This window comes from Temnothorax nylanderi, unplaced genomic scaffold, assembly GCF_030848795.1.
Source record: "Temnothorax nylanderi isolate EJ_2023f unplaced genomic scaffold, tnyl_v1.0 TNYL_tig0024_pilon, whole genome shotgun sequence".
Classification (NCBI taxonomy): domain Eukaryota; kingdom Metazoa; phylum Arthropoda; class Insecta; order Hymenoptera; family Formicidae; genus Temnothorax; species Temnothorax nylanderi.
Genome location: NW_027249086.1, coordinates 1,411,485 through 1,434,975, shown reverse-complemented (window position 1 = coordinate 1,434,975; position 23,491 = coordinate 1,411,485). Strand labels below are relative to the sequence as shown.

Below are 23,491 nucleotides of genomic sequence, written 5' to 3'. Positions count from 1 at the left end.
CGGTTTTTAATAATATGGAATTAATTAATCGCGTTGTTCGAGGGTTATCTATAGATTTATATTTTTTTATATATATTTAAGATCGGATTTAAAAGATAAAAAGTTAATCCGCATCGGTAGAAATGGACATCATGTATAACTCGAACGTTTTTGAAAAGCGCGCCGTGGTTAGTTTCAGAATGGCGGACGGTATCTAAAATCCTATTTGAGGAAATCGGGACAATTTTTCGGGACACTCTCTCGCCGGCGCGGCGCGCCTCGGCGACGCCACCCGTCTACGTATCGCGCGCACTCGCGGGTATCATACGCCCGCGGTTGCGGTTGTGTTGCTGCTGCATAGTCCGCGTTAGTCCGCGCCCGTGTGTCGTTCGTTTACGTCGTCGTTCGGTAGTCGCGTATTATATCGCGTCGGAGGTATACCGTGTCGAAGCGGAAGCGCACGACGCAGCGCAGCGCAGCGCAACGCGTGCCCGCGTTGTCGGCACCGATTCCGGAGCGCGCGCAGGCGACTTCCGCTTTTCCGAGTGTGTCGGCAGCGTCGCTTCGGGGAGGGGGGGCCCCCGCGTTCGCGCGCGCGTTCCATCACTTCCAGCAGTTCCAGCCAGCCAGCCAGCCAGCCGCCGTTGCCAGACTCTCGCCAGTCGCCGCACCGATTGTGTAAATCGCGTAAACGGCGAGCCGCCGCGGCGAGCGCGGCCTGGCGATTATGTGTTTTGGGTGCGCGCCGCGCGTCCCGACGGCAATGGTCGCGCGCGAGTCCCGCGATTCCTCGCCGCAGGACGGTCGCGTCCCGGCGAGATAGATATCCGCCAACCCCCCCCGAGACCTCGCGAGGAAATTCTCCGTCGCGGTCCCCCCGGCGGTTCCACCGCACTCGGGAACGCGAGTGCGCCCTGCGTCGCCACGACCGTCTGCTCCGCGGAGTAGTACCGATCCCCCGCGAGCCAGCCAGCCAGCCAGCTATCCAGCGAGCGAGTGAGCGACCCAGGACGCTCGGCGAGCTATGCGAGCCCGCGACCGTATGCTCGCGCGCGCACCTACCGGGACCACCGTCACGGGTGTCGTTCACCGCTGATGTGCGTCCCGATGCTCTGAGATACGGGCTCCGGGCTCCGCACGCATCTCACACGTACTCACATATATATATATACATACGTATATATACACATAGATGAGAGAGATATATGTACATACATATATATGTATACAGTCACACACACATAAGTATAATATATATACACGGCCGGGCGGCGGAAGTGTTTTGCTCGATCTTACCCGTCGCGCGCGCAGTCCGTGCGCCACACGGGGCCCCTAGATCGCCGCCGCCGCCGCCGCCGCCGCTGCCGGCCACCGCCGGGTACGGCCCACCGAGGAAGGCGACCCGCGCTCGCCCCGTTACGGCACGGAGTCGTCCCCCCCGGTCCTTGGACGCCGACCTACGTCGAGCCCGCCCGTGTCCCGCCCTGGACACGCCGATTCGCCCGATTCGCCCGCCACACGACGGGTTATGTTTCCCACCTTCATCGGAATCCTAGGTGAGTCCCACCGCCGCGCCGGTCGTCCAACCGGACGGGCGCGCGTGACAAATTACCGGTTGATAACGTATATATCCGTACATTGCTCCTTTTTTTGTGCCGCTGTAAGCGATACTAGAAATAGTATTTTGTAGTAGCAGGGATCCCCGGCCTTTATCTACGGAGAGATTCGATTTCTTGGCCTTATCCCGTTCCTGATCCCGAGTCTTGAACGTTTAAGCTGAAGGAGGCGTGATTGAACGACGTACATTTGCGATTATTGTTGAATCTACAAGTAATATCCACGCCAGAGATCTTCACAAATTTATTTCTCTGTTAAATCTCTTTGTTAAAAATATTTCTTGATATTTAAGCGTATTTAAGAGATTTTTTTCATTTTTTATGTTCGGGAGAATTTTACGTATGATCGCTCATGTGTTAAAAATTGCCCCATTTAAGTAATTAAGGTGTTTTTCATGCTTATTTTCGCGTATCTTTTGTGATTGAAATTGATGAAGTGAATTAAGGTGAATTTGTACAGAGTGGAATGATGTATTAATTGTCATGAATAGGTGATTGAGCTTCGACGAGTCAAATCCAGTCCAGAGGTAGTTTTTTTGCAAATTTGTGTATATATTTAAGTGCAAAGAAAATAAAAATAACTATTGATTATACATACACTAGCAATATTTAGAAATCTGTAGAAAAAAGATATAATCCTTTTTGTACTATTTAATACTACTTAATTAAGCATTTCAGTTTGTTAACTTGAATACACTTTAAATAACTTTGAATTTATTCTTTTTTGTTTTGTTTATATTCAGAGAATTGATGTCAGAGTTATGTTTCGACACAAAAGGAATATTGTTTTTGTTAAATGTAACGAAAAACGTGTAACATGAGAATGTGAATATTTTTAGAATCCCTTCATAATGTTTTAATTTAATTTAAATGGAAAATATTATCTACAATTAAGATTTATTGCTAATTAATATCTACTATTTTACTTCTCGGATAATTTTATTTAAGATTTTCCAAGTAGCTTCGTCTAAGAAATGGGTTACAATTACATCCATTACTTTCAAATAGCAAGATTAAGATCAAGGAACTTTTAACTGTTCCTTTATTTTTTTAGACATTCAATCGTGGTGGGAGGTGCCAAGTATAGCACACTTTTGCTCATTATTTAGAGCTGCCTTCAATCTTCTGGATTTTGATATTGAGGTATCTAATCAAATGCTAACTCTCTTATGAGTAAGCAGCGTATGTAAAGCCCGTTAGTACCGCTTCAGCATTTAGGCGGCGAAACACGCTGTCACGCTTCAGCTTTAATCTTATTATTTATTAGCTTATACATCATTTTGTTCTCTTCTTCACGTCACTATGAATGCTGTATTGCGAAATGTGTCTCGGTATTAACGTCACTAAAATTATAGGATTTGGAAGAGGCTTTGTTAACGGACGGAGGTACCGAAGGACGACTGCTTCAGGAACTGATAGTAAAGTTATTGGAGGGTTGCTTGCCAAATGATACCCGCAATGACATCTCCACCTTTAATTATCAAATGTTTCTGCGTAGACTCTTTCGGAAAAAATGTCAAGTACGTATCGATCTCAGTGTTGTGCCTTACAATGTAAAATTATCTGTTACTCCTATATTGGTAAGACAATTTAACTGAAACGCATGTACGTTTGCACAGGAATACAAATGCGAAAATCCTTTCAATACAGACGTAGACTTTGAATTGTTACTTCTTCGTCAAAAAGTAGAAATACTACGCGCGCTCTGTGACTTCAGGCTCGACGCCGAAGACGTAGTACGTATTCGATCGTTGCGAGTTATTACAATAATTTTACACCTGCACATTCCTTAAGCGATTATTTGATAATATAATCGAATGAATGTAAAATTAATAACAGGAGCAGTCGTTAAGCAACTTGGACTCGGATAGCCTGCGAGTCGAACCTTTGGGACATGATCGTAAGAATTCTGCCTACTGGTACTTCTACGGCACTCGATTGTACCGGGAGGATTACATTGATACTTCTAACAGTGCCTCACACAAGCAGAAAAGTAAGCCAAGGGACAAAAAGCGTAAAAAACGACGGAACAGAGTGGCGAAGGAGGAACAGGAAGAGGAAGAGAAGGAGGAAGCTAGTTTAATAAACAGCGGGAACAACGGACGAGAGAGCGTTTGGCAGGTTGTTTGTTTTACCCAGCAAGATTGGAGCAGACTGGTTGAAAAATTTCGTGATTCGGTAATGATTGTTTCTTTGCTGTTAGAAAAAAAAAAGATATAAATCGCTGCGGAATTGGAAATAAAATTATTTATGTTTATTTATTTGCCCAGGAATACGACACCGAACGCAAGCTTTATCGCACGTTGTCCGAAGACTTTATGCCGGAAATACCGAAATTGTTTGATTTAAAAGAGAAACAGCAACGACGTAAGCTGTTACAACGTAATAGCTCGCGAGTGCTTCGTAGCCAGGAACCTGCTACACAGATGGACGCAGTCATGGTCAGAGCCAAGATCAAGACTAAAACGACCAAAGGGACTAAAAAAGGGACGCAAGCATCAAAATCTTATATTAAGGAAGACACCACCCCGCCGTTACCGACTTCACCGGTCCAGAAAAAAGGACGGCAAACGAACAATTCTTTAGCTTCGGCTGTCGGCCAGATTGTAATTCATACTAGAGATGAAGTAGAGGACTTGGAGAAGAAGAAGGGTACCGGTAATCATGGCGATAGTAAATACGTATCGTCTAATTACGGCTACAAATATGGCTATTCGTTCGGTATCGAAGAGGAGGAGCGTTGCGTCGGCATGCACAAAGTTCTTGAAAGTGTTAAAGATCACGTGGATGCCTGGCCATTTATTGAGCCCGTGGATGAGGACTATGCGCCAAGGTAAAACTTGATACACGTTTTAAAATCGTGATTAATTATTTATATCTGATATTAAGTTTTTAATAATGTTCTGAATAATTTTTATAGGTACTACAGTGTGGTACGCAGGCCAATGGATCTGAAAACTATGGAGGAGAAACTCGAAAATGGCTCGTATAAGAATTTAAATCAGTTTAAACGCGACTTTCGGCTTATCGTCGACAATTGCAGGCAATACAATGGCTCCGATAACGGTTCGTGATGCTTTTATCCAACTTTTTTAAATTTTATATAAATCTACCAGTAATTGCATTATATCGTTATCTGTATGTCGGCAAAACTTACAACACGTTTTATATATTCCAGAATACACAGATATGGCGGTTAATCTTAAGGAAGCCTTTGACAAAGCCGTAAGTCGATATTTGGAATCGGAGGCGTCCAGTGACGAAGATCCTACGTCTCCTCCGTCACTGGCCGGATCACCTACAACTTTATCATATCCCTCACGTCATTTATCTTCTTCGCACCATAACGCACGAAAACGTTCGAAAAAATCAACCAAAAAGTCTAAATCGTATAAACCTGAGAGTAAAATAAAGTCTAAGAATAATGAAAAAGTGGACGAAGATGAAAAGAGGAATAAAAGTATTAAAGTTGCGAAGAAGAAGAGGGGAAAGAAAAAAGGTAAAAAAGTGAAAGAGGAAGAATCGGACGAGGATGAGGAGGAGCAGGAAGACCAGGAAAGCGAAGATGCAATATCTGAGGCTAGTATCGTAACGTCAAAGAGAAGAAAAAATATTGATGTAAATAGTTTACTTAAAACCAAAAAGCTACCTAAGGAAACGGAAGAATTAAGAACATCAAATAAAAAAGCGAACAAAGAGCGGCACCAATCGAAAAAAGACTCGGAAATTGTACGATCTGCCAAAGAAACGAAAGAAAATAAAAAGCGGAAGGAGGATTTCGAAGAAGATTATGAACCTCCAGTAATTCCGAAGAGTAAAAGTAGAAAAATAGAAAAGAAAGAACTTGAAGAAACTGCGATATTGACGAACAACACGAAGAAGAGCAAATTGAAAAAGATCGAAGTGGAAGAAAGTGACACAGTATTCGAGGAGAGCAAAAAACAATCTTCCCATGTCAAAACGAAAAAGAATCGTAAGAAAGAAAAGTCAAATTTAAAAACTGTAACCAAGTCTAATGAAAAATCCGACAAGGGTCATTTAAAGCAAAAAAATAAGAAATCAAAACAAAAGAACGAGGAATTAAAGAATGGAGAGTTGAAAAGTCAAACGGATTCCAAAGATATAGAATTAGAAAGTGCTTTAGATTCCAAACGTACTCACATCTCCAAGAAACTCTCCACATTAATTGGTAAAGATGTAGACTCGCTTGATAGTTTAAAAGATAAGATAAGCGATAGAAGACGGGAGGAAAAATTAAAAAACGAAAAAGAAAAGCAGAGAAAAGCGGTGAAAGGTGACGTTCACGGTATCTATTCAAAAAAAGTGCCTTCAAACAGTAGTACTTTCCACGACAATGACAAAGACAATGCAAAGCGATCAAAGTCGAAGAAAAGTACGAAGGAAGATAAGATTACGGATGACGCGATTAAGAAACATGATCCGGAAATCAGTGAAAATAAGAAAAGCGCTCATGCTAAACATACCAAAGGATTGGGTGCAGAGGAGAATGCTGCGATTCAGGCATTAAATCAAGCGACGGAGAAGACACTTCATGTAAGCTTACAAGATACTATTTTCAAGATTATTTCAAGATTTCTTATTAGAATTCATACATACAAGATATAAATCAATTATAAGTGTTTACATTTTTTAGTGTTTAATAGAATTTATTTTAAAAAACATTCATGTCCAAAGAGAAACTAATAGTTTTAAATTTTAAACTATGTGCCGACTGTCTGTAATTTATATTGATAGTTCTGTGCATATTAAATGCATATTGAGAAATCAGACTGTCAACAAGATACGGCTTCTAAATTATCTTGCATCTTAATACAAGAATTCTTATTTTCTTTTGGTTTTATTTATATTCTGTGAATCATACATACTGATTTGCTCTATTACATGCGATAGGATATTAACAAGTGGCTTGACGACGCACCCAGGCTCTCGGGATTCTCCTCTGGCAGTGACTCGCCAGTGCTTCATAGCTCTTCCATCGAGTCCAATCGACCAGGATCCAAGGTAGAGGCTGCACGAAAGAGACCGAGTTCCATCAAAATATTTGGCCCTCATGGACCGAGTCGACCGAAGAAAATACAGCGCACGATCGATCGTTTGCAACCTGGTAAAAGCAAGGGAAATTTACTTCTGAAGAAACCGCTTAACGTGCCCAGCGCCAACGCCAACGATGCTGCGAGCTCTACTAGTGATAACGATCAATCGAATAAGGATAATGACGAAGAGCCGAAGCTCAGTTTAGGTACTGTGCTGAAAAACGTGGATTCCATCCAATTGATCTGCAAGAGTTTAGTATCGTCACCTAATCCGAATTTGTCGAACGACGACGAGGAAGAGGATCACTCTCTTACCACGACTCAAGCATCTAATGTCAAGGAGGAGAAAACGAGTGCTAAGGAAGCTACGAAGACGTCGAGCACAGTAGAGGATAAAGAGGCGGCACGATCTGGTACGGAAGAAGCGCAGAAACCAAAATCCGCGACACCAAATTTGAGTGCCTGGTTCAAAGCCTTTGGAGCGCCAAAATCAAAAAAGAAAGACGAGGAAGCGGAAGAGGCCACGATGATAAAGAAGGACGGAGATTCGCAGGAAGCGTTTTGCGGCAGGCAACGACGGCTGAGCACCGGTGGTAGCAGTGTCAGTGAATCGGTGTCTAGTTTCTCTCAGGAATCGCCACCGGCGCCACGCGTAGCGCATTCCCCGCAGTGTCAGCCCGTGATAACTCCAACCGAGCCGATAAGGGGCGCGGGATTTTATCAGGACGCATTGTCAACTGGGAGCAGTCCCTACAACAGTCCCTACTATGCGACCCCACCGAGATACAGCGCGCAATTGCCACCCACTCCATCGCCGCAAAACCATCCGTTATCCCCGGCCTATCCGTCGCCTTACGAACAACCACCGCCCGTCTATCCTCAAGTGCACGCGCAGCCGCCTTATCAATCGCCGTATCAGAAATCCTCGCCTCAAGACAACGCCAACGAGGCGTATCCGCAAATGTCTCCGCAACGTTTCCCGCAACAGTTACCCGCCAGCAATCAGAACCAGTCACCCGTTTATCCGCAACACTCCCCGCAAGCGATGCAGCCGGTTTATCCTCAACCTCAGACACCGCCGTCGAATTATTCGCAGCCCTCGCCGCAACAACCATCCACCCCGAGTTACTCGCAACCGTCTCCGCAACAGAATGCGGTCGCTAATTACTCTCAGCCCTCTCCCCAGGCGGTCACCAATTACCCGCAAGCTTCTCCACAACAGCAACACTCCCCTTACTCACAATCCTCTCCTCAGACGCCGCCGAATTACTCGCAACCGTCCCCGCAACAGCACTCTCCGTATGCGCAGTCCTCGCCTCAACAGCCCGCCGGATACAGTCGTCTGTCGCCACAGCCACCGCCTACGAATTACTCGCAACCCTCGCCTCAACCACCGAACGCATACGCGCAGCCGTCTCCTCAGCCGCCGAGTTTCTCTCCGCAAACATCGCCGCAAACACGTCCCACCAACTACTCGCAGTCATCGCCGCAACCCCCGAACTCGTATCCGACTCCGCAACACGATCGGAGTTACTCACAATCGTCGCACCAGCAAATTCAGACTTTCCCTCAGCACTCGCCGCAAGCACCATCTTCGTTCTCCAAATCGTCGCCGCAGAATAGCTCATATTCTCAACCGTCGCCGCAACCGCTGACCAATTACCCGCAGTCTTCTCCCCAGCAGCCGGCAACGTACTCGCATCCGCTACATTCGCCGCAGACACCGCCAAATTATTCGCAGCTTTCGCCGCAACAGACATCCGGGACGGCGCCGAAAGCGACGGCGCCGGCAGCAGCAGCAGCAGCAGCAGCAGCAGCAGTAGTTGCGGTGAATTATTCGCAACCGTCGCCTCAACAGTCGCGCAATTATCCGCAAACCTCGCCTCAACAAAAGCCCACGTGTAATCCCGTACAACCACCGCAGCAGTCGCCCGGTTACTCGCAAACCTCTCCACAACAAGCCGCCAATTATTCTCAGCTTCAATCGTCGAAGAACTCGGAGGAGTATGCTGCTCAAGCCACGGCGCCGTCTGCGAGTTATCCTCAGGACTTCAAGCAAAATCCCTCGTACATTCAGCAATCACCTACGATATCTTCATCCGTGAGCGAAGTTGAACACCGAGCGGAATATCTGAAGTCTAACGCTACCGAGAAGCCTCCTCCAACGGGCGATCAACAGAGGAACTTTCCCGTTCAGTCGGAATCGTTGAACCTGAACGCGAATCATCAGCTCTATCAGTCGCCGAGTCAGTATCCGCCAACGTATCCGAACAGTTTTCCCAACGTCGAGCTTCAGAGGTCCGCTTCGAGACACGGCGGTCAGCAACAGGCGCAACAGCAGCAGCAGCAACAGCAACAGTCGGCACCGCAAGATTCGCGGGCCGGTTTCACCGAGATCCAGCCGCGTGGCTTTCTCGGCAAGGCATCGTCCGGCAGCGGTGATCAATTACCCGCGCCTGCACCGGATCAGACGCAATTGTTGGCATTCCAGCAGAACTTGACGACGGCCCGCGAGTCGCTCTATCCAAGCGGCTTCCAGCCACCCGCTTACACGCTAGCGCCACCGAACTCGAGGCCGGTGTATCCTAGTCCGCATTATTTCGACGCCGGCTCGAAGTCCGCCGGCGGTGGGGGCGGCGGTGGAGCAGCGTCCGCCAGTCCCTCCGGCAATCCTCCTCCGATGAAGAAACGCGCGTACGAGCCGCCCGCCAGCGAGTCCAGCGCGCGCGGTCTGCCGCAGGAGAGCGCGGTAACGCGTCCGAGTCAGGAACAATTTTCGAGTTTCGAGCCGATGATGACTCTCCCGCAACCGGAGGCTGTGTCGGTCAGTCAGTTCGATGGCACGCCGTTCGTTACCGGCCTGGCCGACTCTATGGCGACCAATTCGGCGTACGCGCGACTGAGCCTCGGTCTGGTGGGTCGGGCACCGAGTAAGGAGCAGCAGCAACTATTGACGATCCCGCGACCACCACCCGGGACGAAGACGGAGCATCTCGTCGCTTACGGTCGCGGCGCCGCACCCAGCCCCGCCGAGCTCGAGCAGCTCAATCTGCTGCAGAGCTTGCAGAGCGCGGCGGCCAAGAATAGCCAGGGTATCCTCACGATATCGCGACGACCCGGCGAGAGCGACGTGAGAGCGACACCCGTCGCGACGATGACGCCCACCGCGACGCCGTCCAAGACGAAGAGGAGCCGGAAGAGCAAGCATCCGCAACAGCAGGAACAACCGAGCGCAGCCGTCACGGTGACGGCCGTAACGACGGCCGCCGATCAGCAACAAACGGCAACAGGAATGCCCGCTTTCCCACAGTACGCGGCCGCGTCCGCGGCGACCGCGGCCGAGTCCATCGGCGCCTTGAAGACAGCCACGGTGGCAGTACCGCCGCCCGCGGGTAGTGCCTTCAACTTCGCCGCCTCTGCCGGTGGTGCGTCCACCGCGTTTGCGTCTTTCCTCACGGACGAGTTTCGTAATCAGGGCATTTACTACAATATGGCCCTGCGACAGCAGCAGCAGCAACAGCAGCAGCAGCAGCAGCAGCAGCAAGCGCAGCCGCCGATGGTGAGCAACGCCTCGGGTCAACCGACCGCCTGCAACAAGCTCGGCAATCAACCGCCACCGAGGAACTATCCGCTGCCCCATTCGTTCCTGCACTCGGCCGCCGCTGCCGCCGCCGCCCAGAGATCGGCGTACGGTCCACCGGTCTCCGCCTATGTGACGCCGCACGGGCCCAACATGACGATGGACCAGCAGGCCGCCTATCAACAGTACATCCATTCGCTCTACGCTATCCAGCCGTCGCATCCCTCACCCTGGATGTAGCCACTAAGATCGCTGCAAGATCGGTCCGTGATTCGATGATGGCAGATCAATCTTCTGATGAATCTCGATACGTACCGCGACGGAGGAAGCGCGATCGTTCGAGATCCAAAGGGATACCAAATATTAATCGAAAGTCTCTTGGCGAGCGCGCGAGAGAGCAGTATGCCCTTTTTACCTTGTTTTTGTCTATTTTTTTTTTATTTACAAGGGACATCCTCCTCGCGACTTGTCTTTTCTATTGTTTTTTACGTAATTGACCGTTGTGCGTGTCCGTGAGGCTCTCTATACGGAATTAGGTAAACGACCGTTTGTAGATTTCTTTGACCGCAGCTTCCTTTTTACAAGCGACCGTCGCAACTCGAGTAACTTTGACACTTTTACACCGTTCGTTGGGAGCGCGGAAGTCCGAGCTTCTACAATGTACATAAAGGACAGGTCTACTTTCGATATAGGAATTTTTGATAGTTTTCTAAAAAGAAACGAGATTAACCGGCAGGTTCAATAGCTCTTAAGTCGAGATCGCTAGCGCCGAGAGTAAATCGATCCGCATGTCTATCGAAAGTTCCTCCGTGCGCGAACGTCGGGCAAAATATCTCCGCGGATAAATGATGTATAACTAACGTAATACATTATATGTTTGCATATATATATTTATGCAAGATGCATCATTGTTGCATACATTGTTACTCGCGAGAGCGCGTTTTGCCTGGCGCTTACCTCCGCGCTGACAGATACACGCGCGAAACGAGTCTCCGCACGTGCTCCTCGTCAGCGTGTAAACGCGTGCATGCGTTGTGCGTGCGTGCGTATGCGTCGGGACACGGGATCATGCAATATATTGAATTTTTTGCGTTGTTAATTTAGCCGACGACGGGCGTCCTCCCTCTCTAGTAAGCTCCGCCGTGTGTCGTCTAGCCGTGTGTCGGATCTCCCGTTGATCCTTCCGTTTTCGGTCCGCGGTTCAGCGAATCAATTGTCGAACTCGTAGAAGAGGACTCCTGCCTGGGGAAACCGAGGAGGATTTTCTGTGTATAATAATTATCGAGCGCGCTCTGTTGCTGGTGTACGTTATGTAGATTACCTAGCATCGTAAGGGAATAGCACGTAAGGAAGTTAGGCTTTCTTTGTATATAATATATATGAAACACATATCTCGCGTAGAGAGGACGGTGTGCTCGAATGTTAAAAAGGGATCTCGACGTTACGAGGGATCTGTGCAAAGACCCGGAAAGAAAATCAAGTTGAATTCTCGTGACGTGCGAAAAACGGACGTGTCTTTTCCGTTTCTTTTTTTTTTCTTCTCTTGTCGAGAGAGGCGCATATAATAGTGTAATGAGAGATCAGCAGAAATATATGTGTATAAGCATGTGCGGAAAAAAAAAACAAAAAGACGAAATATACCGTAATACCGCCGCTATCGTCGTACATCCATTAAAACTCATCTTTATCGTCGAGGCCAGAGTATTCGTCACGGGAGAAGAGAAAGCGGTATTGAAACTTATAAATATATACATATATATTGTAAATGTATATTGTAAATGTATCTATGACAAATTAAAGCGCAGTTTGTTACAAAATCCGCCGGTTTATCCTGTGATAATGGCTATCTCCCGATACGCGTTCCTCCTCCTATACAGGGCGGTCCATTTAGTCGCGGCATTTAAATATTTGAACAGAAAATGAATGACCGCTCTGTACTACATCGAAGCTTTTTTTCCCCTCTCTATGTCCCGTCGTCATTTCATTATTGTTATTGCTAAAGCAAGGCACTGTATGTCAGCATTTTCTGTATGTAAATGAACGCTCGGTTTGGGTTTGACGAGAAAAACCAGAAAAACTGTATCGAACGCGATTAAAGGGAACCAGGTTTCTCTTCTTTGTTGTACTTTCCACGCGTTCTTTCTTTTCCATATCTCGTTTCATTAAGTTCGCTTATGCTTGTCGCACTTTCTACATCAGCTCGCCAGATTGAACGCACGCGCCTATCTCGCTTTAAATGCAATGAGCTGCAACCGAAACAAATCTTATCGTGACTATCGTGAGCCTACCATAAAATCCACTCCGAAAGATAAAAAATTTACCGTGTCCTTTTATTACAGTCGTTCCTGCATTCGCATCTTCGGCTCTCCTTGTCGACGCATTAATTGTCGTATACAAACGTTCAGATTCCCGAGGAAAAATTTGCGGAGAACCAGAAACGCAGTTTCTTTGACAATTTACCCCTTCCTTCGAGGCATCACGGGCTCTCAATATATTTCAACACTTTTCAACCTGAAATGACATTTTACAATGAAAAGAAAAATAAACGACGAAGGCGTACGTTTTCTCTCGAAATGCGTGTAAGAAATTGTACGTGTCATTCGTGAGACACTCGTGTCACGAGCGACGTATAGCGTGCAGTGCGTTAAATTACACGTGGACGACCGGCCCGGCAAACAACAGCTGACGACGGTGCAATTCGAAACCGTCGCGCTGTTGCGCGGCGGAACGGGGGAGGGGAAAACTAACAAAAAAAAAATGCGAGGGACGTGACGCGACGTGCGCACGTGTCCGCCGCGTGTCCGAACGTGCCGTCAAATTGGGCGGAACGCGACGCGACGTCTCGTCGGTCTCGTGGTCTCGCAGCTCGTAGCCGCGTCAGGAACCAGGCCAACGAGGTTGCGAGTCGACGGGCTCGCCGCGTGGAATCCTCCGTTGCGTAACGGACTGACGGAGCGGGAAGAGAAAGAGAGAGAGGGAGACGAAGAGGAAAAAAGAAGATTACGCTCGGCGAAGCGCTAAGCGGCCGACTTATCTGTGATTCACACGCGATATCGTCAAGTGCTCCCCAGGCGAGAACAGAGGATCGGCTCGGGACGACTCGTTGGCCTAACCTGCGAGCGAAGTGCAAAGGCTCTCTCCGGTGCCCCGCGTGTGCGATCTTGGTTAAGCGTCGCGCGGGATGGTGCGCGATCCCGGAGCGCTGGTCTAGCCCGCGGGATTCGCGTCCAAGGTACTTACGAGTCCCGTTCTCACGCAGGCAAGGATCGTTCGCGGTGACAACGGGCGAATCGGTCACCAAGAGTTCTTCGCCTTCGTTGCGGCTCCTCTAACGTGCCGCGGTTCGTCAGAGTGACTTTGATCGAACTCCGATTAGCTTGATCAACGATGTAGTTCGACGGTCGTTTGAGCTAGAAATTTTCCAGTGAGCAATTCTCGACGATCCGTCGTCCTTGATCTATAATCTTCCTTTCCACGTGTCAAACGGCGGGGGATTAATTAGTCTATCTGTGTTAATGAGGTAGTACAAGTATTGCTTGGTAAGCTTAATGGCTGATTAAGTTGATCGGAGTTTGCTCACCCTCGAGCTCTATGGGTGAGAAAAGTAACGTCGTCGATCGCGAAAATAAAGGAAATGTTATTGCAAAGATCAGGGATAATTCTGCATAAAGATATCTGCTCTCTAATATTGTTTAAAGATGTGTCGTGTGATGTATAATATTGTTATAACTTGCTCTTTTGTTGTAGATATAAGCTGCATAAGTTAGAGATACAAAACTGGTCGATTGACCGCACATTTTAATCATGTTGCAAAGCGTGAATAAGGAACTGGCCCCCATAAAGTCACATTATTTCCTTTACAATGCTGGTAAGTCCAATCAAGACTCTGCCTCTTCGACAGAGCTGTTGCATAAAACTGAATCTTCACGTATTCATTGCGCTTGTTCTGTTCGCAGCGACGGGACCAATGGTGCAGTTTTTGCCCACGATCGGAAAGCAATTGGGCTTCTCTGCGACGATAGTCGGCACAATATACACAGTACTACCGATTTCCGGCCTGATTGCGAAGCCGCTGTTCGGCAGTCTGGCTGACAAATTCAAATTGCATAAAACCTTCTTCTTGATATTCGAAGCTATATTGACAATAGCGTTCTTCTCCATTTATTTTATTCCCGAAATGGACAGGAGTGCAAGTGTCACTCTTATCTGCGATAATGATTTGCCGTACTTAGAGATTTGTCCAAAGATGGAATTCTCAAAGAAAGCGTTAAGCAACGTAATATTAGAAGTTCACTCTAACGCAGCCTGCCAGGTGCGTACAAATGCGTAATTTTCTCCATCGCACGTATTATTCCTTCCGTTAATAATAACTAATATAAACGTAATATTCATGTTTATAGTTAACTTGCAGAGGAGTACCACACGGTTTCTTAGAACTGTCTGGCAAAAACGTTTCTGTGAACAGCACATTCGAGTTTGGTGCAGGATTCGATGTGTATCAAGATTTACATGTAAGAAACTTACATAATCTTTTTTTATCCGCCTTACTCGTGAGAATAACATCGATTCTATTGTGAGAAATAATTTGCAGACGAAGGACTGCGTAGATGTAAGGCTGCGCACGTTTCTCGATGGCACCGCACATGTTCCGGTATGCGGGGGCCAGCTAAGGACTTCGTGCACGGCAACTTGCAGGAACAACAGTGCGTTTAATCATCTTCTGCAGGAGGCTAAGGATTCGCAAAGCGATATCAGCCATTCTACGTATCAGTTCCACATATTTTTATGGGCGGCCATTATTAGTTGGATTGGAATGGCTGTTGTAGTTAGTATAGCCGATGCTATCTGCTTCGATCTCCTTGGTTCGTATTAAGCACTGTTGCACAGATGACGTTGTTATTAAACTACAGCTACTTCGATACGTTTACATATTTCAGGTCATGAAAGAAGGAACGATTACGGGAAACAGAAGATGTGGGGCAGCATCGGTTTCGGTATTTTTGGCATAAGCGCAGGCTACCTGATAGACCTTTCCAGCAAGGGGCAATACAACAAAGATTATACTTGTATATTTTATATTATGCTAGTGGCCATGGTCGCCGACATTGTGGTGTCTGCAACATTGAAAAAGGTACAAAAGAAGCTCTCAAGTGTTATATAACTGAGACTAAGATAGTACAGAAGTTTGATACTTCTTGTTTATCGAGAGAATCCAAAATTGGCAGGTAATGGGGCAGTATCGTTACAGAAAAATCCAGAATGCTCTGTGGACGAGCCGTCGCTATTTCGAGAGCTATTAAGCGTTTTCAAAGAAGGAAGAGTATTGGTATTTGCCTGGTGGTGCATAGGCGCCGGGATGTGTACAGGAGTCATTTGGAACTTTCTGTTCTGGTACAGCGAGGACCTGGCAGCCAGCTCTCATGTCACGTGGAGTAAAACCCTGCAGGGTCTGATGACCGGTGTTCAATGTTTCCTTGGAGAATTACCCTTCAACTTCGTATCGGGCAGCGTGCTGAAAAAACTCGGCCATGTTAACGTCATGAGTCTCGTGTTGCTGATCTATGCAATTAGGTGAGTAATTAGGTTTTTACATTCTATTTTTTTACTCTCATTGTGTGTGAATGCATAGTTTATTTGTACGTTGCTAAAAATAATGATTTAATCCCGCAGATTTATGGCATACAGCATTATATCGAATGCCTGGCTGTTTTTAATTCTTGAATTGCTTCACGGACCTTCGTTCGGTCTGTGTTGGCCTACGATGGTATCCTATGGTGATAAAGTGACACCATCCGGTACGAAAGCCACTATGCAAGGATTCATCGGTGCTGTTTTCGAGGGAATTGGTTAGTTATTAGAGTTTGATATTGTACGGGATCGTTCATATCTTTTAACTCTCGTCCCATAAATTTTTTATTCATTATCCATTTCAGGAGTGGCAAGTGGTAGCTTTATATGTGGTTGGTTAATGGATTCTTATGGAGGTGTTACAGCAATGAGAACTTTTTCAGTGGGTGCTCTTTTATGGCTAGGCGTCTTCTGGTTGGTGGAACTGTTACTAAGGAAGTTGAAAGCCTACCCGTTATACCGAGGCCATAATCGTGAGTAACGATTATGTGGATATATAAGTAATAAGGCAAAAGGCACTATTTTTGTTTAAATCGTAATTAAAATATCACGCTCAGAAATCATTTCATCATATACTCGAATCCATCGAAGTTTATTGTTGTCGCTTTTTCGCGATGCCGATTGGTTCTCTCGCTGCGCTTACTTCATGAATAGCTGTCATCGTATATTTTGACAGTTGTGTGTAATGTTAAAGCTAAATAGCGCGCGTCTGTGATGTTTATTATTATTGAAAAAAGTATAAAATTCTGTAAAGTTTACATTAAAGTTAAGATTGCATGTTTTGGGATATCCTGTTGCACGAATTTGCTTTTTAATTTGCACTTTAAGCTCTGTTTCTTGCATATTTAATGAAATAATTAATAATCTATATTCCTACTCGTTCTTTTTCAGATCTAGCGAATTATGCCAATCCAGATGACGCTATTCTTATGACGATAAGTCAAGAATTACAAACTTACTAGTAGAACAATTTTATAATATAATTTTATAATTTATAAATGCATTCCTCATTGATAAATCAATGCAAGTTTTATCGCACGATTGAAATTGAACAAAGTTAATTTTTCACCACCTTTGTGAAAGATGGAAAGGAAATGGTTATTTCTCATCGTGATATTTTGGGAGTTTCCCGGCAAGTGACACAAGTTGACACAAGTGTCGTTCCGTCTTTGTTACTCATTGTCAAAAAAGTAAGATTGAACGACGTTTGTGTCGACTTGTGTCGCTTGCCGGAAAGCTCCCTTTATCTTTTTATAATATTTGAACGAAATTCAGTATTATGTCATATGTATATGTGTATAAAAATGTAAATTATATCGCATCATTGTCATCATAATACATAATATATACTTTTTTTAGAACTACTTTCTTGTTTATACTTACCTTCGAGTTTTCATGCACGGATAATAATCACAGAAATGTCATTTTATAGAAATATATTACCAGGCGTGTATATATGCACAAAACATTCAGATGAAAAACAGCGAATTTTGAAATTTAATGCGTCACGTGAAAAATCAGATATCTTGAACTTCGAAATTATTGACGTTTAAAAACACTTAATAATTTCCACATTCTTAAATGATTACTTTTGTCAAGGAGTTTAACAATCCTGAAATTGACATTAATAACAAAATATTATTGATGTGAAACAAGAAATAAAATATTAAGAAATATTAACCGAGATAATACGTGTCGAGCCTAGGATTAAAATGATCAAGTTGGTCAGCAAAATATCTCAACCATTTATTCACTGTGAATCCATTTTTCCAAGATATACCAACACTAACAAACATGGCATGCCTGTTCGATCGCAATCAGTCGATTAGCACAACTTCCTTACGAATCTCGTCTACTCTATCGATAAAAAGCTACAAATAACTTTCTTTCCATTCATACCGCGACACTAAGTAATGATCGCGGCGCATTCGCATGTATAATCTTCGATAATAATTCCGTATATCGTCTATCGGCGACATACGGGAGACTCGCAGCCCAGTAAACATTTCCGTGGCGTTAATCTTGTTTCGGCGTCGATGATCGTTGAGTGATGACGGAACGTGACGGTGAGGTGGTTTGACTGCTACTCGGTATAGGTTCTATCATAGCTTGCAGATTGGGGATCTCGCCCGTCGCGGTGTCGCAACAATCATTCATTATGATACCGGCGCCCGGATGGATGAATGCGAGGCTACCCTCGCTGGACGAAGCTAAGCTGGTCGAGAGAGGCGGAGATCGTTCCTTAGGCGATGCCGAGGAAGCGGGATTACCCATGGGCGACGTATTGGAGTAAGTCGCGGTCTCCAGTTTACCGTGAAGCTCGAGTATACGACCTTCTAAAAGAAGATTGATCTCCACTTGCGCCCGATACTTGGATTCGACGGCCTCCAATTCGGACGCGTGTTGCTCCTTCGTCTCTTGCAGGAGCCGTTGCAGATTCACTAGTTGCGTCTCCTTGCGCGCTTCCTTATTTTCTAACTCGCCCAAGCGTGCCTTCACGGCTTCCAAATGTGACGATCGTGATTCCAACTGTCGCCGAATATCTGCAAAAGGATTTCAATAATATTCGTAATTTGCATTTAACGCAAAGAACATCATTCTCAAGTTTGTTTGTCTTTTGGATGCTTACTGTTTAACTCTTCTGTACATGATTTCTGAATTTGCGCCGTTTCTTGCTTGGTTGTCGGTGAGAAAGTACTTGTGTTTTCTTCTAATCTTAATTGCGCCTGCAGGAGAAAGATACATACGCAATTATTTCCGTAATGTATAATAATATTAATTTGCCGCAGATAATTTCTCCAGTTTAAATTTTCGTCAACTAAGCTTGTTAACGTGATTTCTTAATTTGAAATATATTACCTCTCCTAAAAGCACAAATTTCTTTTGCATAGTATCCACAATGCATTCCAGTTCTTTGCCACGGTCCGCAGCTTTTAATGCCGTTTTAAGCTGATGTCCCGCATTGAAAAGTTCTGCCTCGACAGAACGAAGTTGTTGCTGCGCTTCAGCCGTCTTTTTTTGTTCGTTTTTTAATTCCAATTCTAGTATCTCTAAACGATCTTTGAACGCGTGACTTTGTCGTTGCTCTTCGACGCACTATACATGTAATAAAAGATTATTAGTCTTCCAATATATTTTTTTTCTGTATATTTTCAAAAATGAAGTAAATACTTTAGTTTGCCAATGATGCATAGCTTCTTTGTATTGTTCCTCAGCTTGATTCGCTTCCTTTTTATTATGGTCCAATTGCGCTCTCAATTCTTCCACCTCTCTTTCGATCATTTTTAAACGTTCAGTCTGTAAGACAAACATCGAACAAAAATGTCAAGTCTCTATCTCAAGTCGCATAAAAATTTAATGAATATTGTTTATAAGAATGTGAACGGACCAAAGCGAGATTGTGCTCTTGCGAAGCCCGCGAATCTCGCAGTTTACCGAGCAGACGCCGATTACGCTCAGCATGGACTTCCCGTCGCTGCCGCTCGAATTGTAGTTGCATTTGCATAAGTTGAAGTGATTGATTAGCGCAAGTTGGATCAACACCATCGTCTTCCCCCCCGTCTTCTTCCGCATCCTCCTCCCCTTTCTTCTTTTGTTTCTGCCTGGTACCATTTGGTCCTGTAAAAAGATAGTATTTCACTCTTCACTTGCCAGATACCTGCTATTATAATTGTTATATACAGATTACTTCATATTTACTCGTTTTACTAGAGAAGCTATTCGTTTTTGTGCAAGCCTCGATATACTGATCGAGCATGCTGATTGGCGACATTCTTGAATCAGAACTTTCTTGACTACAGTTTTGGCTGTTCTGATCTAACATTCCTAACAACAGATGCTCATATGGATATAGATCGCACGTTTGACTGCCCGTATCCTCGCGTCTCTTCGCTCCTATTAACACTTGATCTGTCACGTCCTCGCTATAACATTTTTTCTGTATTTTCATGTCCGGACACGATCTGGAGTGTCGAATCTGTATCAAGCATATAAACGTTGATTTTTTTTGGTTCCTGCTTTGGTAGTGCAAAATATTACATGCAATAATATTTGGAGATCTTAGAGCTCTTCGATACTTCACTTTGTGCGTTTCGTTTGAACTTGAGTCTTCTATTGGGAAATGACATTGAGAATACAGTCGAAGTTGATAAATTTTTTGCGATAAATCGGACAGAGTGCCGTACGTGCTCCTCTCATTTCGTGCCTCAGATTGCGCTTCGACATACTTTGACATTTCAACCGCTCCATTTCCGTGCGAACTGACAATCTCCAACACCTATAATAATTATACAAAATATTATTACACACACAATATTACGTCTGTATTTATTCAACACACAGGATCTATTACTAAATTACTCAAACCTCTTGATCCTCCTGCCAAGAATCGTTCTTCCCGTTTTGACTTACAGCCATTTCTAAGAGCCTCCCATTCTCCTCGCTATTACTCAATGATTTTTGCGACTGAAGAACATTTTGCCTGTCTGTCATAATTTTACTTAGTCTATTCGAGAGAAATCCATGTGTGTTCGCTGCAACGTCTGCACTTTTTACTCCGGAAACAGAAGAGGAATTTACAGGAGTCGGCGTTGAGGGCCGAGAAGATGTACCGTTGCCCAAAGCGTTTAGAGCACGCACCGCGCTAGATCCCAGAGGCGTTTGTCTCGTTGATAATTTTCGCAAATCCTACGAGAAATATATATACTTTCGAACGTGGAAAGAATAATTTTATTTTTATGTCGTTTTGTTACGTGTATACCTTAACGGGAGTTGTTTCGGGGGTGGCTTCTATAGCAGCCTCGGGCGGGGAAGTACCGCTTCTATTGTTATTAGGCGTTGGCGGGGCAGAGCGTGGCTCGAGAGAGGCAGTTTGCGCCGGACTATGCGGTGGTACTGTCATGCTCGGTGACCAGAACGTATCATCTTCCCCATTACTGATCTCCGTGGTCGTTACTCCCCCGCAAATGTTTATCGGCGCACACGTGATGGAAGATTGATCTGTGTCATAAATTAAGCATTATTTTCTACCACGTCCTTCGGCAAGAGAAGATGTAGGTATGAAGATGGTAATAATGCTGACCTAGAGGCGGAGTGCACCGAGAGTTAACTACTCCTAAAATTTCTTCCCGACATTTGTCTAACGTAAAACGGCCACATTCTATCACAATATCGTGATGTTCCATCTTTTTCCACCTACGACGCAACAAAGAGAGGCAACAGCAATTTAAACAACGCTGCACGTAACGTAAAATAAATTATTTTATATATAGCATATACGTGTATACGTGCGTATTATATACCTAGTGGCTGAAATTTCTGCATCCTTAGATGCTGTGACAAGAGAAGGATGCATACGCACAGAATCCAGCATGGGTCTAATAGTATGAGTAAACGTAGCCAATTGATCACGCTGAACGTACTGTTGCTTCAGGTATGATATAAAATTGCAAGGATACATCGCGTACAGTCTTTGAAATAAGCCGTATAATCCTACCTATAACGGTGGCATGGTAAGTGGTTTATGTTAACGTTACGACACACTATTCGTAAAATGATCGTAAACCGTTTCACCTGCAAATGTATGAGGTACAAATGGTCCTTGTCGATGACATTTGGTGCTGTGGTCGAAGTAAAAGAAGGAGAAAGTAAGGACGATTGATGATGATGATAATAAGAGGCCAAGCGGCCGAATACCTCAAATATTTCTGGTAGATATGGCCCTAGAGCAGCAGGTAACATTGGTAACAACATTACTAACAGAAGAAGGGCACTCATAAGTGGTAATATATCTGCCTCCACCTTGAAAAATACAGTCTTGTAAAACTGTATATAGACACTCAATCCTTTCCAATATTTATAAAACGTGATTTTTTAATCAAATGTTATACATTCTCTAAATGTGAAGCTCTTAATTAACATCAATGATTGGCACATGAAAATTATGTATATACAGCATAAATTATATGCATTTAAAATAGATCGTGGTCATATTAAAACATGCTAAAAGATGCAGAATTGACCAATTAATGAGGAGGAGTTTATGCGTATATACATAAATAAACATATGGATCGGCGAAGAAGAGGAAACACAGGGAAATATATTACCTTAAGTAATTTGAGTAGATCTCTGAATAAAGCATGACTGGCTAGCTTGTACAACCAAGTAGGCTGACGTCTAGCTATATGCCCGAGCAACGTCAGCGCCTGTATTCTCTGCCTACTATTGCCAGGTTTTGAAAGAATGTCCGACAAACGATCTAACAGATGTTTATCGTGCGGATCTCGTACTCCCGCTAATACTTCCGCTGTCCTCAAGGAGTTCGTAGAGAGATAATAATCGAACAATCCATTTACCAGCCAATTGTCCTTTGCTGCAATTGATCCAAACGCAATTTAAAAACAATCCTACCGTACCTCACGCTGCGAAAAGTACGTATGCGTTACTCACTGCATAAGAAATGATCGTGGAATACTTTCTTGATCTCCTCGACCTCCCCGAGCTTATTCGACTCCAGCAAGTAGAACAGATCGGCGACGCCTGCCGGACCGACGCTCATCTTGACAGCGAGTGGTGGCACGGCTCGAAAGATCCTACTCTCTCATGGTCCTACGATCAGGCGGTGGAAGCAGAAATCGGTTCGGCAACGTCGCTCTGAGCCATCCGTCGTCTGTCACGCAAGACAGGCATTGTCTGGAGCGACGGGGATGCCAAGGTACCTGCGGGGGGGAGAAAATACACCGTGTGAGAAGCGGATCGTGGAGAATCGAAGGGGAACACCCGAGATCTACGGCAGCAGCAACGGCTACCAGCGGAATAGCCGATCCGCGGGAGTCGAGTCGAGCGACACGTCGGCTCGACCGCTCCGCGCGAGAACGGCAGGCCGCGACAGGGTCGCGCGACCATCCGCGCGAACTGTCAGCGCGCGTATTCCTTTTTTTCCCCCGCTGCACGATCAGCACGATACCCGACGACAGAGAGCCCGTCGGCCCCGCTCCGCGTAACCGCAAAACTGTCAGTCGCCTCAGCGGTTGGCGGTCGACCGGTCGCGCGGTAAAGCCGCGCACGCGGGCCACGACGTCGGGCGAACCTCGTCGACGGCGAGACTCGCCGCATATCAGGGCGAATCAACCGAAGCAACTCACCCGAATCTCATCGAGCACCTCCACGGCCGAATTCCTGCGAGTTCTATGGCGACTGGCGACTGGCGAGCTCGGGTGGTGGGAAAACCTCCATATATCTTCCTCGGCAGAGAGAAGCCTGTGAGTCGAGAGAGGCCATCCCGGCCTTTTTCCTGGGAGACCGTCGAAAGCCCCTGTACACTACCGCCAGTACATCCATTATCGAAATTGGTACTACGTAGCCACGTTCATTTTCCGATACTGCCGATAAAACATCATTTTGTTGTATATATATATATATCGGGGTATAAAACACGAATTATTCGTTCGATCGATAATTCGACTTATAGATTTATGATTTTTTTAAAATTTTCTTTCTCTTGCATCGATTAAGTTACTTGAATGTTAATAATTAAAGGGTTTGTCCTGCTGTCCTGCAGCATCCGATATCCAATAGAATAGATTTTTCTTTTGGAGACAAGATCGTCGTTAGCTGGAATCCCTAGAAGATACGT

General features: G+C 45.3%; 3 protein-coding genes and 1 long non-coding RNA gene across 10 annotated transcripts; 2 read left to right on the top strand and 2 right to left on the bottom strand.

Moving 5' to 3' along the window:
• Window positions 1-314: 314 nt before the first annotated feature.
• On the top strand, window positions 315-12,046 carry LOC139769769 (uncharacterized). 3 transcript variants are annotated; one of them, XM_071701112.1, is made up of 9 exons: window positions 315-1,535; window positions 2,650-2,738; window positions 2,951-3,115; window positions 3,215-3,331; window positions 3,435-3,773; window positions 3,866-4,428; window positions 4,516-4,661; window positions 4,774-6,149; window positions 6,507-12,046. In XM_071701112.1, exons 1-9 carry the CDS (start codon window positions 1,508-1,510, stop codon window positions 10,467-10,469), a joined length of 6,786 nt encoding a protein of 2,261 aa, XP_071557213.1. In that variant the 5' UTR covers window positions 315-1,507; the 3' UTR covers window positions 10,470-12,046. The 3 variants fall into 3 exon arrangements, with proteins under 3 accessions (XP_071557213.1, XP_071557215.1, XP_071557216.1); XM_071701114.1 differs by lacking the exon at window positions 3,215-3,331; XM_071701115.1 differs by lacking the exon at window positions 2,650-2,738 and having other exon boundaries at window positions 316-1,535.
• Window positions 11,961-12,917, bottom strand: LOC139769784 (uncharacterized). Its single transcript, XR_011717628.1, has 2 exons — window positions 12,551-12,917; window positions 11,961-12,475 (listed from the first exon to the last, which is right to left on the bottom strand). It is a non-coding gene; the product is annotated as an uncharacterized lncRNA (long non-coding RNA).
• Window positions 12,918-13,046: 129 nt separating this feature from the next.
• On the top strand, window positions 13,047-17,221 carry Sugb (Sugar baby). Of its 3 annotated transcripts, none has more exons than XM_071701144.1 (10): window positions 13,047-13,488; window positions 13,977-14,097; window positions 14,186-14,541; window positions 14,630-14,740; window positions 14,821-15,091; window positions 15,167-15,360; window positions 15,478-15,800; window positions 15,900-16,075; window positions 16,163-16,330; window positions 16,749-17,221. In XM_071701144.1, exons 2-10 carry the CDS (start codon window positions 14,034-14,036, stop codon window positions 16,817-16,819), a joined length of 1,734 nt encoding a protein of 577 aa, XP_071557245.1. In that variant the 5' UTR covers window positions 13,047-13,488; window positions 13,977-14,033; the 3' UTR covers window positions 16,820-17,221. The 3 variants fall into 3 exon arrangements, with proteins under 3 accessions (XP_071557245.1, XP_071557244.1, XP_071557243.1); XM_071701143.1 differs by having other exon boundaries at window positions 13,047-13,570; XM_071701142.1 differs by having other exon boundaries at window positions 13,050-13,461.
• Window positions 17,222-17,582: 361 nt separating this feature from the next.
• Window positions 17,583-23,157, bottom strand: Tsc1 (tuberous sclerosis 1 protein hamartin). 3 transcript variants are annotated; one of them, XM_071701121.1, is made up of 15 exons: window positions 23,001-23,157; window positions 22,306-22,574; window positions 21,963-22,228; window positions 21,429-21,656; window positions 21,158-21,351; window positions 20,938-21,050; window positions 20,617-20,855; window positions 20,223-20,543; window positions 19,939-20,133; window positions 19,557-19,833; window positions 19,246-19,475; window positions 19,029-19,154; window positions 18,717-18,953; window positions 18,487-18,583; window positions 17,583-18,400 (listed from the first exon to the last, which is right to left on the bottom strand). In XM_071701121.1, exons 2-15 carry the CDS (start codon window positions 22,412-22,414, stop codon window positions 17,874-17,876), a joined length of 3,159 nt encoding a protein of 1,052 aa, XP_071557222.1. In that variant the 5' UTR covers window positions 22,415-22,574; window positions 23,001-23,157; the 3' UTR covers window positions 17,583-17,873. The 3 variants fall into 3 exon arrangements, with proteins under 3 accessions (XP_071557222.1, XP_071557223.1, XP_071557221.1); XM_071701122.1 differs by having other exon boundaries at window positions 21,552-21,656; XM_071701120.1 differs by having other exon boundaries at window positions 19,557-20,133.
• Window positions 23,158-23,491: the final 334 nt, after the last annotated feature.

Bases quoted from the DNA above. Each gene is read 5' to 3' on its own strand.
- Sugb (XM_071701144.1), top strand. From the start codon at position 14,034: ATGTTGCAAAGCGTGAATAAGGAACTGGCCCCCATAAAGTCACATTAT. The intron at 14,098-14,185 runs GTAAGTCCAATC...TTCTGTTCGCAG, and splicing joins TTATTTCCTTTACAATGCTG to CGACGGGACCAATGGTGCAG. The intron at 15,801-15,899 runs GTGAGTAATTAG...TTAATCCCGCAG, and splicing joins TTGCTGATCTATGCAATTAG to ATTTATGGCATACAGCATTA.
- Tsc1 (XM_071701120.1), bottom strand. From the start codon at position 22,414: ATGAGCGTCGGTCCGGCAGGCGTCGCCGATCTGTTCTACTTGCTGGAG. The intron at 21,352-21,428 runs GTGAAACGGTTT...CCACCGTTATAG, and splicing joins TGTACCTCATACATTTGCAG to GTAGGATTATACGGCTTATT. The intron at 18,584-18,716 runs GTAATATATTTC...TTTCTCCTGCAG, and splicing joins AATTTGTGCTTTTAGGAGAG to GCGCAATTAAGATTAGAAGA.
- LOC139769769 (XM_071701112.1), top strand. From the start codon at position 1,508: ATGTTTCCCACCTTCATCGGAATCCTAG. The intron at 1,536-2,649 runs GTGAGTCCCACC...TTATTTTTTTAG, and splicing joins CACCTTCATCGGAATCCTAG to ACATTCAATCGTGGTGGGAG. The intron at 6,150-6,506 runs GTAAGCTTACAA...TACATGCGATAG, and splicing joins CGACGGAGAAGACACTTCAT to GATATTAACAAGTGGCTTGA.